A 16,083-nucleotide genomic window follows, 5' to 3' on the forward strand; every position below is an offset into this window, starting at 1 on the left:
TTTGAGTTAATTTTGATCCCTTAATAAAAAGGTTTTCGAGCTATGTGGGCAGGTGGGCTTCATTACATTTATCTATGATTGGGAAGGTTAAAGTTATTAAAATGAATTGTATTCCGAAATTCAACTACCTGCTACAATCTCTCCCTGTAGATGTCCCCCTCTTTTATTTCAAGCAATTTGATAGCATAGCGAAGTCCTTCATTTTGACATACAAAAAACATACAACTCAATTTTGATCTAAATCACACAATGCACGCAGAAGATATGATACACTTCCTGTTTCCATATTTTTGCCATTAATTTAGTAAACAGCCATGGCAATACCGTTCGATATTTAAAAATCTGTTTGCAATTTATCATCTTCGATGTCTTGGCATAATGTTGTCTAAATGTGGTTACAATATCATGAATCACCTAAGAGGAGTATTTAAAAATTCAGAGAATTCAGAGAATCCATCTATCTATCTATATATCTATCAATTTTTAATTGTAATTAAAAAATTTTTGCTAACTGATAAATTTTATATTGTAAGGGGGTTCAGTGGAAAGGAGGAGGCGAGAACCGGCTTAATAATATAAATAATAATTTAATAAACAATTTAAACACACAACCAAAAAACACACAGCACAGCTGTCTGTAATTCTCTCTCTCTCGAACTGTCGTCCCCGGCCGCCTTTATCCCTCGCGCACCCCATCAGGCTGATTGGGGACCGGGTGTGTCTCATTCCAGCCTGGCCCCGCCCTCCTCGGCTCTACATATATATTTGCTATAATTTAATACAATTATTTATTGTATGATCTATGTAGATCTAAAGATCATATTGTAATGAAGTTAATTACCATTTTTATTTATCCATAAAATGGCTTTAAATTAAATTAACAAATGTAATTCATGGCATTAGGGGTTAAGATAGTCTTAGTATATTTTAATATAAGCACAGAAGTCATTTAGGCTTGTAATTTCATTGCAATTCTGTTGCTGCATTTTTTTCTCTGTTCACTGTCAAAATAAATGAAGTACATTAACTTTGAGTCTGCATTCGTTATTCATATGCACAACTATTTAAATAGCCTCTAAATTAATGTTGGGCAAATGAGGACATAAATTAAGTTAGAATACTGCATGTTCGCCCATAGAATAATTATTCAAAGCATAAATTTACTCACCCGTTACCATCTGCTTCACATTGATTGCACTCCCTACTTATTCCTTGTGTGTCACCTTGTTATTTGCCCGTTTATTGTTCACTGTCATGTTAACTGTGCTCTCTTGTGTAGTTGGAGCATGCTCATGTGTCTGTTGGTTGCCCCTCTGCAGAGGTGCAGTTACCTTCCTGTTTGCCGTCGCCCTCGCCAGTTCTGTGCCCAGTTCATGTGGAGGAGGATTCCTCGGTCTCAGGGACTATATCATCTGAGCTTTGCTTCACAACACACCAGCTTCAACGGACTCTCTTCGGATTATTCCTGACTTCCACAAAGCACACACTTATCATACGAACACACCCTTCACTAGCCCATTACGGCTCGCTAGATTTCAGCCTTCTACAGCTGGCGTCAGGTGCGCCTTATCTTGACATTGAGAACTTTGTTAATAAAACCATTGAACCGTCATCTCTGCTTTTGGGTCCTTTGTCCCCCCTGTGACACAATTTATCCACGACCTTGCCACAACATCATCATGATGGACTGGCACCGTTCCAAAGTTACGTTGTGGCAACGAATACAGGAATTTCACTTTTCCAGTTGTCACAACATAATCAGTTACATTGCCACAACTAAAGTTTGGTCATCAAATTACGATGTAGTTAGAAAATGGCCACATAATTTGGCTAGCTGGAATTACAAAATGGCTGAATTTGCTTTTCTCAAATTTTGTAGTGCAATTTGCTTTGTTTTTTGGGGTTGTTTTGCAGTGAAAACTCACAAATCATCATTATATACCTTTGTAATTGTGTTAATTATATTTTAAATGTAATTACATGTAAATATTTTAGTGCATAATAACTGAATATTGTAAGGCTGGCACCGGGATGTCTACATTCAAAAGGCACCATTTCCAGTAAAAGTCAAAGAACTCTGCAAGAATCAACGTCATAGAACTCTCTCACAAAAGCTGAAATCTACACCTGAATATCACCATGTGTGATAAATTGCAAATTGCCTTTGCATTGTTTTACAAAGCTGAAATCTTTACCTGAATATCACCACAGTGTGATAAATTGCAAATCACCTTGCTGCCCCCTCTTCTCTCTCCCCCTTCTCCCCTTCAACAGCTCTGGACCAACACAAAGACACAAGATTTATATGTAAAATATAACAAATACCATGAAAAGGAAAAATGCAACTGAATGCGTTTGTTATCATTTAAGAGGTCTCTATGCGACTGATATAGTGGTCTCTTTCCCATGTTGATAAAACTAATGGTAACAAAATTATAAGGTCTTTGCCAAATACTGCATAATTCTGGAGGTCTATCCCCCTCCTTGACCTACAGTTGAAATTATCTTCTGTATGTTAACAAGGTTAAACCCCAGGAAGTCAAGAACCCATTCACCCCCAAATTCTCATTGTTCAAAAGATAATACCATTTGGTACACAATGTTTATTCTGTCTGGGTATTTAAGGAAAGTTGGCAAGAAGCTCGGGGAATCTGTAGACAGATCTCCCGCACGATCACTGTGTGTAGTTTTCATTGCAAGGTAAATATTCTTAAATTCCTTGATCTCTGAATTGTTGACATTGTATGTGATTGGCTAATGATTTTATTCTTTGAATTGGATTTTGAATTATTGTTTTGTTACCTGGTTAATAAATTGTTTTGTTTAAAATTATTCTAATTGACCTTGTGTTATTAACTCTAGTAGATTACGTTAAGTCCATAACACCACAAATCTATGCTCAGGTTAGTAACGGACTAAAATACAGCTTTGGTGGAGCAGAGGGGCACATAGACTGATGTTTTAGAGCTCCAACTAACACATTGGCATTAGACATGTATACTTAGACTGTAGAGGCTAATAATGTGTTTTTCCATTTAGAACAACAAGGTGTTGTCAGACCAATCTAAATAGGGGTGAGCCTCAACCTCTGATTATTGTAATGTTATTTTAACTAAGTGTACACAGGAAACCATGGCATGATTATACAAAGTTACCATTAGAAGAAGTTAAGTTGGTCAGCTTAGTTCTATGGTAATGGTCATGACCTCTGGTTAGATATAGTCTTACCTTAAGTGTGTTCAGATCTATGGGGACTAGATAATATATTCTAGAATGAGCAAAGTTGAGTACGGCCGGTCTAGGATAATAGTCACTCGCCTCTGTCTAATGACTAAGACTGACGAATTTGTGATTATGAGATCATATACGCAGCCGGTGTGAGACTCAAAGTGTTGTAGGAATCCGGATGAACGAGTGTAGAATGTAAAGTGTTAAATAGAATAATCAAACATTCACCTAAATTTAATGATTAACAAACATCATCTTTTTTCATTATTGGAGTCAGATGAAATAAAGAAGTAATACATATAAGGAAATGTATGTAATTTAATTTTGTAGTGTTGCGTAAAAGGAAAACAGTAACATGCAGATACCCTTCTACCGCGCCACTGGCTGCCATCCTTGGACCAGTGGGCGGACCTTACAAAGTGGTGACCATCCTCCGTGATCTCCAGAGAGCGAGTGATGTCTTTTCAGCGCAACATTCAGTTCCATTCCACACAGGACAAGAGGTTTGAGCTACTACTTCTCTGTCTCCAGCTGCTGTAGTAAGTCCATTCTTTTTGCCTTTTAGAAGTGTTGAGGATAAGCAAAGACGCATCCCATATAGACACATTTTGTAGAACGGGTCGGAATACCCACTGTTAGACCGGAGACCGAAAAAATCCGGTGGGGCTAAAGAAATTAGACAAAACCACATGTGTATCAGGGAAGTAGTAGCGGCAGTATACGAGAAACGAAATCTCTTGCTCTGCAAATTAATGATCTCTTTGTTTGCCCAAGCGACAAGAGATCAAACTTAAACTGGAGATAACATCATCCAGAATTGTATTGTGGTATTCAAGGGAGGATTGCAATTGGAACTTTAATTCTAAAATCAATGAACACCGTCGCTATTGTTTATTTGCCTTGCTGCAATGAACTCGCAACATTTCAAAATAATTGAGCCAGTAGCAACTGTAAACAACTAAAAAGTTGCGACTGAGATATAAACATTGCAAGTCGATGTGTTTGCATACGAAAAGCAAGGCTGGGAAAAAACAGAGTGATGTGATGAAAAAAAAAATAGTAACAAAAGAAATGTCACTAGTTTATAAATCAGTAAAGAGTACTATAACAACCTATTTTTAAATCTGCAACTGTGCTAAACACTGTTGTTATCATAGAACACATGTGATGATACTGCATGTACACATAGGCTAATGAAGTTTATTTCTGAAAACACTTGACTGTTTCTGCTGTAAGTGTTACAAGGAACACTTAGGTTAGAGGTTGTAAATGCTTCGGGCATTCTAGACTTTTCGTCTTGTGTAAATTTGAAACAACTGTAATTATGTTTCTCTAGAAATTGTTCATCAGTTTCAAGCTGAATGAGTGACTATGTCGGATATGTTTGTCTCTGTTATGGCATACTGTGCTATTTACCATATAGCTGCAGTTAAACCATACTGAGTACAAAATTCCATGTGACTACCAGTAATTTTACACAATTACCAAACTCTCCGTAATTTTACTCAATTACCAAACTCTCAATAGTTTTACACAATTACCAAACTCTCAGTAGATTTACACAGTTAGCATTAACCTTCAGTAACTTTAAAAAGACTGAAGAACTTCATTAAGTCTTTAAAATTCAAGAATACTCTTTGCGCCTTGCATCACCTCTGACTTTGCCCAGCCTCCTCTTCATTTTCAAATAGATTTGCATGAGAATACACCTAGTGACATCTTAACTCAAGAAAATGAGAAAATTGCATTCAATTTCATATTGTAATCGCAAAAGCTCTGCAGCTTGAGCAGAAATTTGCCCCATGTAAATATGTGCCTGCAGTCATTGGGTGTTTACAGCAGCATGTCCAAAGGCTTTCAGCCTGAACTGTGCATACAATGCACATGATCCTGCATCTGATACAGGGCCAAATCAAAAGGCATGTATTCTCAAAAGAGCAGCGAGATGACAAATATTTCATTCTAGAAAACCTCCAGAGACCAGTAATAAAATTATTTTAATTTATACTATTTTTAATGTAATATAATTGTATTATAAATCACATTATAATATGCATTATATTATAATGGCCAAGCATGGCCATGTATATTTGTAATGACACTGCCAACCGAACAGCCTTACAGGCCTTGAAGAATTCTTGCTATTGAATTTCATTGGTTCGCTTATCAGTGCCAAGAGGGAGTGTATATGGTCGCTTTTTGCTGTGCATCAATGCTGCCACATGATAATGAACCAAATCATCTCTCACTGAGAAGCACCAATTCAAATTAAATCTGATCAAGGGAACCATTCTAATGTGTAGACAATGAAAAATGTGTGTGTAAAATGCTAAACATCAGGCAGAAATTTCACAACCCTGACAGACCACAGAGATCATAGATGATCAAACATGTGAATAGCACCCGTAAAACCAGACAACACATCACCAAAAAGAGGTGAACTGATTCTTTGACCACAGAGCTGTGTTGAGAACAATAAAAAATAAAAATAAAAATAAAAATTAAGCTATGGGCATCAGCTCATTTGAGCTAATGAATGGAAGGGTGATTAAAATACTCAGAAAGTTCCCCAGCAGAACTGGGGCCTATATTGCTCACAACAGCAGACTCTGCAGGCTCAACTGCAAGAACAGATTAAGGTGCTACACACTTCAGACTGCACTAAAATATCAGCAAATATTCAGATCTCACCAAAGATGCTCAGTCTAATTTGATCTCTGAAACTAAATTTGCATTAGACATTGTAATGGTACATGTTTTTGTAAAGCAAAATGCATCTTCTCCCGATGGCACAAGCCATACAGTATGAGACTAAAGCTGTCTGTAACAGTTTGGCTGTGACCAATGGAGGAAAATAAAGAAAGTACCACATGTCTAAATGCAAATTAATTAAAGGTTCAACATTAACTGTTTTCTCTCTGTGGTTGTTCCCATTTCAGGTTGCAATCTCATGAAGGACAGATGCCAAAAGGTGTCCGGACCCACCTGCATCAAGCTGGGTCAATGGGTATTGCTCACACACTTTAGGATGCGGCAGATGGGTATGGAAATATATGAAGGGGCCATACACCTCTCAAATTCTTATTACACCCAAAGAAATAGTTACATGGACTCCTGGAATAGCACCGGAACAAAATTGCACACCACAAATCTGTTGTAAATTAGGTTCCACCCATCCCGCATACATAAAACATATCAACACACACACCAGCACGACCATCCCAGCACAATATCACTGCCTGGTATCAATTAAAATTATGGCCAGGAGTTAAAGAAGGTGGGATGAGCACTTTATTTGAGAAAAATAATGACGGCATAGACCCCAAAATCTGCTATTTTGTTAACAATTTGGAACCTGCCACATATAGGTGAACCCACACAGAAACACTAAACACCACACACATGAGTTACACAGAATATAAATTTGTGGCAGCGGGGGCCTGGTCAAGCATCTCTCCGGAGAGAGAGAAAGCAGTAAGGGTGCTTACACCTGAGCTAGATTATGTCTAACACCTGTCTCTTATTTCAGTGAGCATGGGGAGAGCGGCATAAAAGAGCCACACCGCCAGCAGACGGGGAGAGAGACTGGCGCAAGGAAGGCCACGGTGTTATGTTATTATGTTGATGATGTAATGAAGTGGGACTCTTTAAGTAAATATTTGCTTGTGAAACTGCCGAGTGTGTGTGGAACTGTAAGCGACAGGGTGCACAATTAAACGCCTACCTGAACCAGGAAATCTTGCTTCTCGCCTCCTCCTTTCCACTGAGAAGTGTTACACTGGTGCTGAAACCCAGGAAAAGTTTGAAGATGGACAGAAGTCGCCCCGTAGAGTCCTCCCAGTTGGCTGAGATCCTCCAAGCCCTCGCTGGCCTACATCGGAACCACCAGCAAACCCTGCTTGAGCTCCGGCAAGATCAAGATCGCCGGTTTGTGGAGCTCCTACGCGCTCAAGCAGAGGACCGGCAGGCGATCCGGAGCCTCCTCAGCCAGGAGCCAACCCCATCTGCGACCCCAGACACCCACAAGCCGTTGCCCCCGCCTGCGTTACAGAAGATGGGGACGGCGGATGACCCCGAGGCATTCCTGGACTTGTTTGAACGCACCGCCGAGATCTGGGGCTGGCCGCTCGGCCAGTGGGTGGCCCGACTTATTCCGCTGTTGTCTGGGGAAGCCCAGCTCGTGGCTCAACAACTGCCGGCGATCAGCCTCCTGGCTTACGGTGACTTGAAGAAAGCCATCCTACAATGGTTTGGTCGGAGTCCAGAAGAGAATCTTCAACTCTTCCGGAACCTGAAGCTGGAGAGCTCCGACCGCCCGTTTGCCTTCACCCAACGGCTCCGCGATGCCTGCCGAAGATGGTTGCTAGCGGAGGACCATGGTGTCGACGGGATCATCGACCAGGTGGTACTGGAGCAACCAATACATCGACTGCCAAAAGGGACAGCGGAGTGGGTCCAGTGCCACCGCCCGTCTAGCTTGCGGAGGACCACATGGCTGCGATCCCGAGGGCGGAAGAGCCCTCCTACTCTCTCTCCCCTCCCCCTGTGTTTTCCAATGTCTCATCCCCCTCTCTCCTCTCATTCTGCTCTCTCCCCAGGGCCTGTTCCTGCCCCATGCAGATGAGGAGGACTTCAGCCACCGAGACCAGCTCCTCGGGCGTGGGAGGTGACACCTTCCCCTACCCCGATGCCCCGCCGCTCTCCCTCTTGGGTGGGGGCGCCCGCCAACGCAAGTGCGGGCATAGCGCCTGGGCCAGCCTGCTGGAGGTGCGGGGACCCAGACCACTTCCGGGATCAGTGCCCTCTGATGGAGCTGGGGACGGGTCTCTGACCTCCCGCAGGCTGCCCCCGACCGGGCCAGAGCGTACCGGATACTGGTAAGTGTAAAAAAAAATACAAAATGCACACAGAAATAGCATACATTTAGGTGAAAGCTGTGGGTATTGAAAGTCCCTTAATTATTTTTGTATCATAATTTTCTGCCTCAGAGAATGCAATAAAACTTATTTAAGTTTAAAATAGACGTACAATAAATAATACCAATTGATATTTTATAAACACATCAACGCACGAAAGCCAGAACCAAGGAGATCTAATACCAAGAAAAAGCTCTCTAATAATATTTGCGATTTAAATTTTGCTTGCAATAAATTTTGTTTCGTCAGGGTACACGGTTACTTTTCAAAACTTGATCCAACACTGAATGCTCAAGCAACCTAATTTACACTTAGAAAACTCCTGATGTTGCTAAAACAATGCAAAAAGCACTTACCAATTTGCTTGAAGTGAAAATCAGTCCTCCTTTCCTGCTTAATCAATCGCACGATCATGCAGAACATCTTAGGTTTTTAAATCCATAAGGATCTCTTTCTCAATTGCAATACCAGCAGTGATGACAGCCGACACGTCAGCAAGATCTGCGCTCTCCGCTTTCATATTACATCACTTATAGCGTGATTGCATTACTCAAGGTGCGCTAGAAGGCCTGAACTGGGATATATCCTAAAGACCACACCCACAAGAACAAATAAATCAATCTGATTGGCTGATGAATCTGACAATCTGACTTTAAATGCCTATTACCTTACACTCTTGAGGGATTCTGTGGAATTCTGAAGGCCTGATTGGGTGGAGCTCAGACTCACACGCTACTTCGGCTAACGAGCATGGCTGCGGGCATGCGATTTGTGAAACAGTTGTCACACTTTGCTTGTAAGCATCGAGGACTAAATTCTGATTGGATACATTTTTTTCTTTTTTGCTATTTGTTTGTAGATTAATTAGGAGTGGAAAGCGATTGAAAATACATAGGCAAAAAGGTCAATGAGAATGAAAGAATGAAATAATATTTATTTATTAGGCATGTTACGCCACCAGAGAAGGCTTTGCTGGCCTTGAGAAATTGCCACTGGCCATATACGAACAATTAAAATTAGAGTTCATATATTTTAGCATTTATGTACACATTTAAATTCCACACGTGTTTAAAAAACATACTACATATATGAAAATTTTCATTTTTGTTCATATTGTCATATTCTGTATATTGGATATATCTACTGTATATAATTGACATTTTTATATCAGTAAAAACATTTGTGAACACTTACTTTCAGCATACAAGTGTTCAGCCTATATTGCCATTTTCAGATTCGTAGCCTGCTGTATTAATAGCACTTCAAATTCTAATCACATTTTATTACGCAACTAATGGGGATTTTAAGTGAATGTTAGGGATTCTTTGTATAAATGTGGGTTTTGTGTTTCATTCTCAGCACGCAGAGTGAAGATTAAACACGAGCTGTGATGTATGTGTGCTGTGTGCGGTCCGTGAAAGTTTATTAGGATTTTGATAGTGAACACACAACGTGGAGGAGACGCTACACTGTTACTATGGAGATGATACAAACATCATAACATATTCCTTTCTTTGTATTTAACAAGTATTTAAACCCCATGTAAATCACTCTCACCTGTCTTCATCATTTGTGCTCGCTTCTGGTTTGTGCCGTGTTTGGTATCGTTGAAGCATTAATTTTTGGCAAAGATTTAATCTTTCACCACATCAAACTCAAACACATCTCTACCTTAAGTTGATTGAGAAAATTAACTGTGTTTAGAGTAGGGATGGGCGGATCGATCCTAAAGTATCGATATTTCCGATACTGATGTTGTATCAAAAATATCGAAACTCACACAAAAATATAAATTCAAAATAATGTATTTATTTTTTAACTAGGGACATTATTATTTGGTTACCACGAACAATAATCATAAACTTCAAAGTAAAATAAAACGGATTAGACTATATTAGCAAATACGTGTGCAGGATGGGAACTGTTTCTTCTTCCACTCATCTTAACATTCATAAATGCTGAAAAGCACAAGCAGACAAGCGCTTGCACCGTCACAAGACTCGTTCAAACAAGAGGGATCAGTGCCTTGTAGAGGTAATGATAGAAAATCAGAGATACAGCTTCTGGTCGTGTAGTCTAGGGCATACGCAGGCATACGTCGTATGCTCTATCTGTTTTAGGATTTCGCGTATGCCCACCTGAAATAAGTGATGATACGTGTCGCCGCCAGAACAACGAGTAGGCTTTTGACCCGGAACTTTTTCAATCTAATAACGCGATGCCACAGCACCGTTGAGTGAATTGTGTTTTATTATTATTATTATTTTAATAAATGTACAGAAATTTTCTCTAAACGCGGACGGAGATGCACTGGGGACCACTGGCAAGACAGACAGTCAGACTAAACTGATCCACCAATCAGAACGTTCATTTCAGACGCGATTGGATATTTGCTAACCAATCATATTTTCCGTTTTAGTAAGGGGCAGGACATTTCCAGCGTCTGATACACAAGCATGCCTGGAGAAACTATCATTTTCACTACATATTTATTTCCCTGCTAAACGTAAATATATGTATATACATTTAAATTTAACTTATGCAGTTAAACTTTGTGAAAATACTGCATGTTATTGCACCCTTTGATGCTTTTTTTCTTCTTCTTTTCTTTTTTTTTTTTGCCTTTTACTGCTGTCGGTGGTGCCTTTTTCACGTAATATCAAATAAGTTAAATTTATATTTCTAAGTAGGAAAACAATTTCACTCTACATAGAAAAGCACAAGTGTACACAAATAAAAAATAACCATAAATGTATATGTAGGCTATATATGGTAATACAAGATAACGCGTTAACGTGAACATTACTACTCATATTAGCTACGATGCTTAACAGTTTATTGCGTATTATGAAGTAGTTTATTAGTTATAATAATAATAAAGTATTAACAATTTTCATAGTAGCCTAATAAAAGGAACATTAATGACACCTATTAATTGAAATACATATTTAACATGAAGTTACCATACCATTGTTCTTAGCAGTGTACTCTACACCATGCCAGCAAGAAACTTACCCTGATATACACTACCGGTCAGAAGTTTTGAAACACTTGACTGAAATGTTTCTCATGATCTTAAAAATCTTTTGATCTGAAGGTGTGTGCTTAAATGTTTGAAATTAGTTTTGTAGACAAAAATATAATTGTGCCAACATATTAATTTATTTCATTATAAAATTAAAATGTAATAAAAAAAAATAAAAAATTTTTTTTTGTAATTGATGACTTGGACCGAATAATTAAGAAAAGCAGCCACTAAGTGCCCAACATAGATGGGAACTCCTTCAATACTGTTTAAAAAGCATCCCAGGGTGATACCTCAAGAAGATGGTTGAGAAAATGTCAACAGTACATGTTTGCAAATTTTAGGCAAAGGGTGACTACTTTGAAGATGCTAAAATATAACAGTTTTTATTTATTCATTTATTTTGGATTTTGTTTAATCACAACATAATTCCCATAGTTACATTTATGTTATTCCATAGTTTTGATGACTTTACTATTATTCTAAAATGTGCAAAAAAAAAAAAATAAATAAATAAATAAAATAAAAATAAAGAATGAGTAAGTGTTTCAAAACTTTTGACCGGTAGTGTACATATTGTAAGTTTATATGGGACTATAATTACAACAATCCCAATTTTAATGGAAAAAACTATTCTTACACATTTTACATGAACTATATAAATGTAAATTAATTTTAGAGATCGTTTGCATGCGTTTTTCATAAATTCACAGTATGCCCACCTCTTCAGACACTACTACACCACTTCTGAGTAAATTCATGCTAATATAACAACATTTCTAAAGGTGACATTACTTATTTCTTATAATTGTGTGTAATTGTTGTTAAAAGTAATTAAAAAAAATAGTTAACCATGGTTTTACTAAAGTAATATTGTAGTAACCATGTTTTTTTTTGTTGTTGTTTTTTTTTTTTTTTTGCTGAACCCATTGTTTTACTACAGTAATATTGTAGTAGTAACCATGGTTAATTGTGTGGTAACTATGGTTGAACTAAATACCATGGTTAAACTATAGTTACTGTAGTGAAATGGTTAATTTTTGTAAGGGTAAACAAAACAGAAGTCTAATCATTTTCTGTTTAGGTTAAAAAAATAAAATAATAATGACTTGAATTATGACTAAAAATATTATTTTAAATTACCCATTTTATCCCAAGTAATCGCAAAACAATAAATTTGATGTAAGGCTACACTGAAGAAGTTAAAATAGAAGATGTTTCTGATTTAATATGTTTTGGTCACTGCATAATTTCCATACTTTTGTGTAACTTCTTAGTTTTGATGATGTTATACTCTAAAATCTAAAATGTGCAGTAACAAATAATAAAGAATAAACAAGTATGATCAAACTTTTCTACAGAGTTCTAGTCTTTACACTGAGGGGCCATTCACATTGAGCGCGTTTATGTGTCCGTCTGCGCTGTTTTATAAATGATTTCAATGTAACCGTGCGCTAGATAGACGTCTTTGACAGCTTATTTGTGTTTTTAGACGCCATGTCAAGTTAAAAAGAACTTAAACTGTTAAATGTCTCGAGTTGAGACTCTTTTGTGGTGCTGCATATAATTTTAGTGCAAAAACAAATGCATTCAAGCATGTGAACGGCACGTAACATGATTTCAAATACTGCACTGAAATTTCAAAGAAATATTTGGAATATTAGCTAATATATAGGACTATGCAATTACACAAACACCATCAACACAACTCGTGCCAGCTTCTAGCAGAATTAAAACTAATAAACGTATTCAGAGCTGAATACTGTGACTGTTCACTTGCGAAAAAACTTGGAATAATTTCACGGCTCCCAAAAGCTATCTTGTTTAATACAAAGAAAGGAATATGTTATGATGTATCTTTTAACAGCATAAATCAGCACAAACGAATGACACCGGTTCGGAGTGATTTGGAGTGATGTCACTGCTCCTGAAAAGTCTGATGCTATTTCTAAGGAAGATAAATAGTTACAGTGATTCTTTTAACAACACAAATCAGCACAAACGAACGACTCACTGGTTCAGAGCGATTTGGACCACATGGGGTGGAGAGTGACATCATTGCTCCTGAATACAAGCTGTTATTTCTAAGATACAGACGTTGTTATTTTCCTAGCCATCTTAAACGGATATTTAACTTTATCTTTTTGTGCTTTTGATAAACATAGTTATCTGAAGAATGTAGTTACACATACTTAGACATACATAACAGACTGCGCATGTGCGAGAAGTTGATGAAAGAATTGGGAATCATTCCGTAATGGAGCTATCAAGCATGCCTTCAAAATTTTCCATTAGCAGTGTCTAAACAATTTTGAAGCAAATTGGGAAAAAGTGGACTATTTCAAAGTCTGTTGTAAGTGCCACACTCCCTGCTGCCAGTCGGTGGCGCTATGACTGTGACCCACAATAGCCACATCCATGTGATTAATCCCCAAGAAAAAACATACAACTCTATTTTGATCTAAATCACACAATGCATGCAGAAGATACGAGACACTCCTGTTTCCTTATTTTTGCCATTAATTTAGTGAATCGCCATGGCAACACCATTCGATATTTAAAAATCTCTATTCAGAGAATCTATCTATCTATCTATCTATCTATCTATCTATCTATCTATCTATCTATCTATCTATCTGTTTTTAATTGTAATTGTAAATTTTTTAGCTAAATGATTAATTTTACATTTTTGCTATAATTTAATATAATTATTTATTGAAAAAAATATGTAGATCTAAAGATTATATTGTAATGATTTCATTTACATTTTCATTTATCCTTAAAATGGCTTTAAATAAAATTTACATATGTAATTCAAAGCACTAGGTGTTAAGATAGTCTAAGTAGATTTTAATATGAGCACAGAAGTAATTTAGGCTTGAAATTTCATTGTAATTCTGTAGCAATAGTTTTCAAATTATTTTACTGTTGCATTTTTCTCTGTTCACTGTCAAAATAAATGAAGTACAAAAAATTTGAGTCTGCATTCGTTATTCATATGCACAACTGTTTAAATAGCCTCTAAATTAATGTTGGGCAAATGAGGAAATAAATTAGGTTAGAATATTGTATGTTCGCCAATAGAATAATTATTCAAAGCTCATACTCTAGTTTGTTTTTCTCTCTCCCTTGTGTCTCACAGGTGGAGCCGGCACGCGATCAGCGTTTCCATGGGAATGGTGATCGATCTTGAGGAGATGCTGATCACAGCAATGATTTACTCACGACTCACGGCCGCGCCCCGCCCCGGTGCCTTTCTTCCCGGAAGTGCACGAGGAGCTAACGAAGTCGTGGAAGGCACCTTTTACTGCCCGCTTCGCGGGCTTGTCCACTCTGACTACCCTTGACAGTGGAGTGGCTAAGGGATATGTTGAGCTTCCCCAGGTAGAGTGCGCCGTAGCGGTGCATTTATGCCCGCAGGGCGCAGCCACTTGGTGCGACTGACCAAGGCCTGTAAGTTCTCTTCGTTTAAGTTCAAGGTGGTCCACAGACCGGGAGCGCAGATGGCTGTCGCCAACTTCCTCTCCAGAAATGGGGGGGGGGGGGGAGTGGTAGACAAGCTGGATGTCTCACCGGCCTGAGTTGGGCGGTGGGGTATGTGGCAGCAGGGGCGTGGTCAAGCATCCGTCCAGAGAGAGAGAAAGCGGTAAGTGCGCTTGCACCTGAGCTAGATTATGTTTAACACCTGTCTCTAATTCCAGTGAGCATGGGGAGAGCGGCATATAAGCAGCCACGCCACCAGCAGAGAGGAGAGAGTGTCTGGCACAAGGAAGGCCACAGTGCTCCTGAAGCTGTTGCGTTTAATCTATTGTGTTTGTGAAACTGATGTGTTTGAGTGACTGTGTCTGTGAAGCTGATGTGTTTGAGTGACTACGTGTCTGTGAAGCAGTTGAGTTTGTGAAGTTGTAAAGCACTCAAGTGGCCGATTAAAAGTCTTACCTGTACCTGGAAAACTGACTTCCCTGTGTTCTCCTTCCCTTCTGTGTTACAATAACATATGAAAGAGGGATCCCTTCTAGACAGGACACAAAAAATTCTCTGTGTTATTTTGGGAATCATTCATGGAGCTTGGATGCCCTCTATTGGACATTTCTTGTAATTGCCACTCATTACATATACACATTATGACATAGTTTTCTATTATTTTTACATTTAAGTTGATATTTTTATTATATTTTATTTATATAAAAATTAAGAAATATGTTTATTAACAATAAACTTTAAAATCCAAGCATGCCAAATACCTCAAAACATGTGAATATGCACAAAAAGGAATGATTACATTTAATGCATTGCCATGGCAACAGTATATAAGATATCAAGAATTCCTTGACATTATTCTAAATTTTTTTGAAGCAATTCAGGTTAACATAATAGAGATATTTCAAAGTCTGTTAAAAGTGACACACTTCCTTCCGCCAGTTGGTGGCACTATGGCCATGACCCACAATAGCCACATCAATGTGATCAGCCTGGAAGGACAAACATTTGGCTCAATTTTGATGTTTTTAATTTTCTGCATGCAGAAGATATGAGACCTTTCCTTATTCCAATTTTCTGACGTTAATTTATCACGTCGCCATGGCAACACCGTTCGATATATCAAAAATCCTTTCGCAATTTAGCATCATCATTGTCTTGGCATGATGTCGCCCACATTTGGTACCTGTAACATGAAATCCCTCTGAGGAGTATATCAAATTCCACAGCTTGCATTTTCAGCATGAAAGTTGTCCGGCTTGATGAGATCTATGTGTGTACAAAGTTTGGTGACTGTAGCTCAAAAGGGATGTGCTACAGAGCCCCCCGAACAGGCTCATGTTCTAGGTGGTGCTGCACAGCCCCCCCTGCATGACCCCCCCTGCTAGTTTGCCATGCCCTAATTGCCAGCGACTCTGATGTGTGTGCAAACTT

At 38.4% G+C, this 16,083-nt stretch overlaps 1 protein-coding gene across 3 annotated transcripts; it reads left to right on the top strand.

Moving 5' to 3' along the window:
• The first annotated feature begins 3,702 nt into the window (after nucleotides 1–3,702).
• Nucleotides 3,703–15,088, top strand: LOC127428339 (uncharacterized). 3 transcript variants are annotated; one of them, XM_051676671.1, is made up of 4 exons: nucleotides 3,703–3,767; nucleotides 6,168–6,269; nucleotides 6,758–8,105; nucleotides 14,312–15,088. In XM_051676671.1, exon 3 carries the CDS (start codon nucleotides 7,037–7,039, stop codon nucleotides 7,850–7,852), a length of 816 nt encoding a protein of 271 aa, XP_051532631.1. In that variant the 5' UTR covers nucleotides 3,703–3,767; nucleotides 6,168–6,269; nucleotides 6,758–7,036; the 3' UTR covers nucleotides 7,853–8,105; nucleotides 14,312–15,088. The 3 variants fall into 3 exon arrangements, with proteins under 3 accessions (XP_051532631.1, XP_051532633.1, XP_051532632.1); XM_051676672.1 differs by having other exon boundaries at nucleotides 3,728–3,767; nucleotides 6,168–6,235; XM_051676673.1 differs by having other exon boundaries at nucleotides 6,168–8,105.
• Nucleotides 15,089–16,083: the final 995 nt, after the last annotated feature.

This window comes from Myxocyprinus asiaticus, chromosome 37 (genome assembly GCF_019703515.2).
Source record: "Myxocyprinus asiaticus isolate MX2 ecotype Aquarium Trade chromosome 37, UBuf_Myxa_2, whole genome shotgun sequence".
NCBI classification, from domain to species: Eukaryota; Metazoa; Chordata; class Actinopteri; order Cypriniformes; family Catostomidae; genus Myxocyprinus; species Myxocyprinus asiaticus.

Excerpts from the sequence above, each read along its gene's own strand:
- LOC127428339 (XM_051676671.1), top strand. The coding sequence starts at position 7,037 with ATGGACAGAAGTCGCCCCGTAGAGTCCTCCCAGTTGGCTGAGATCCTC.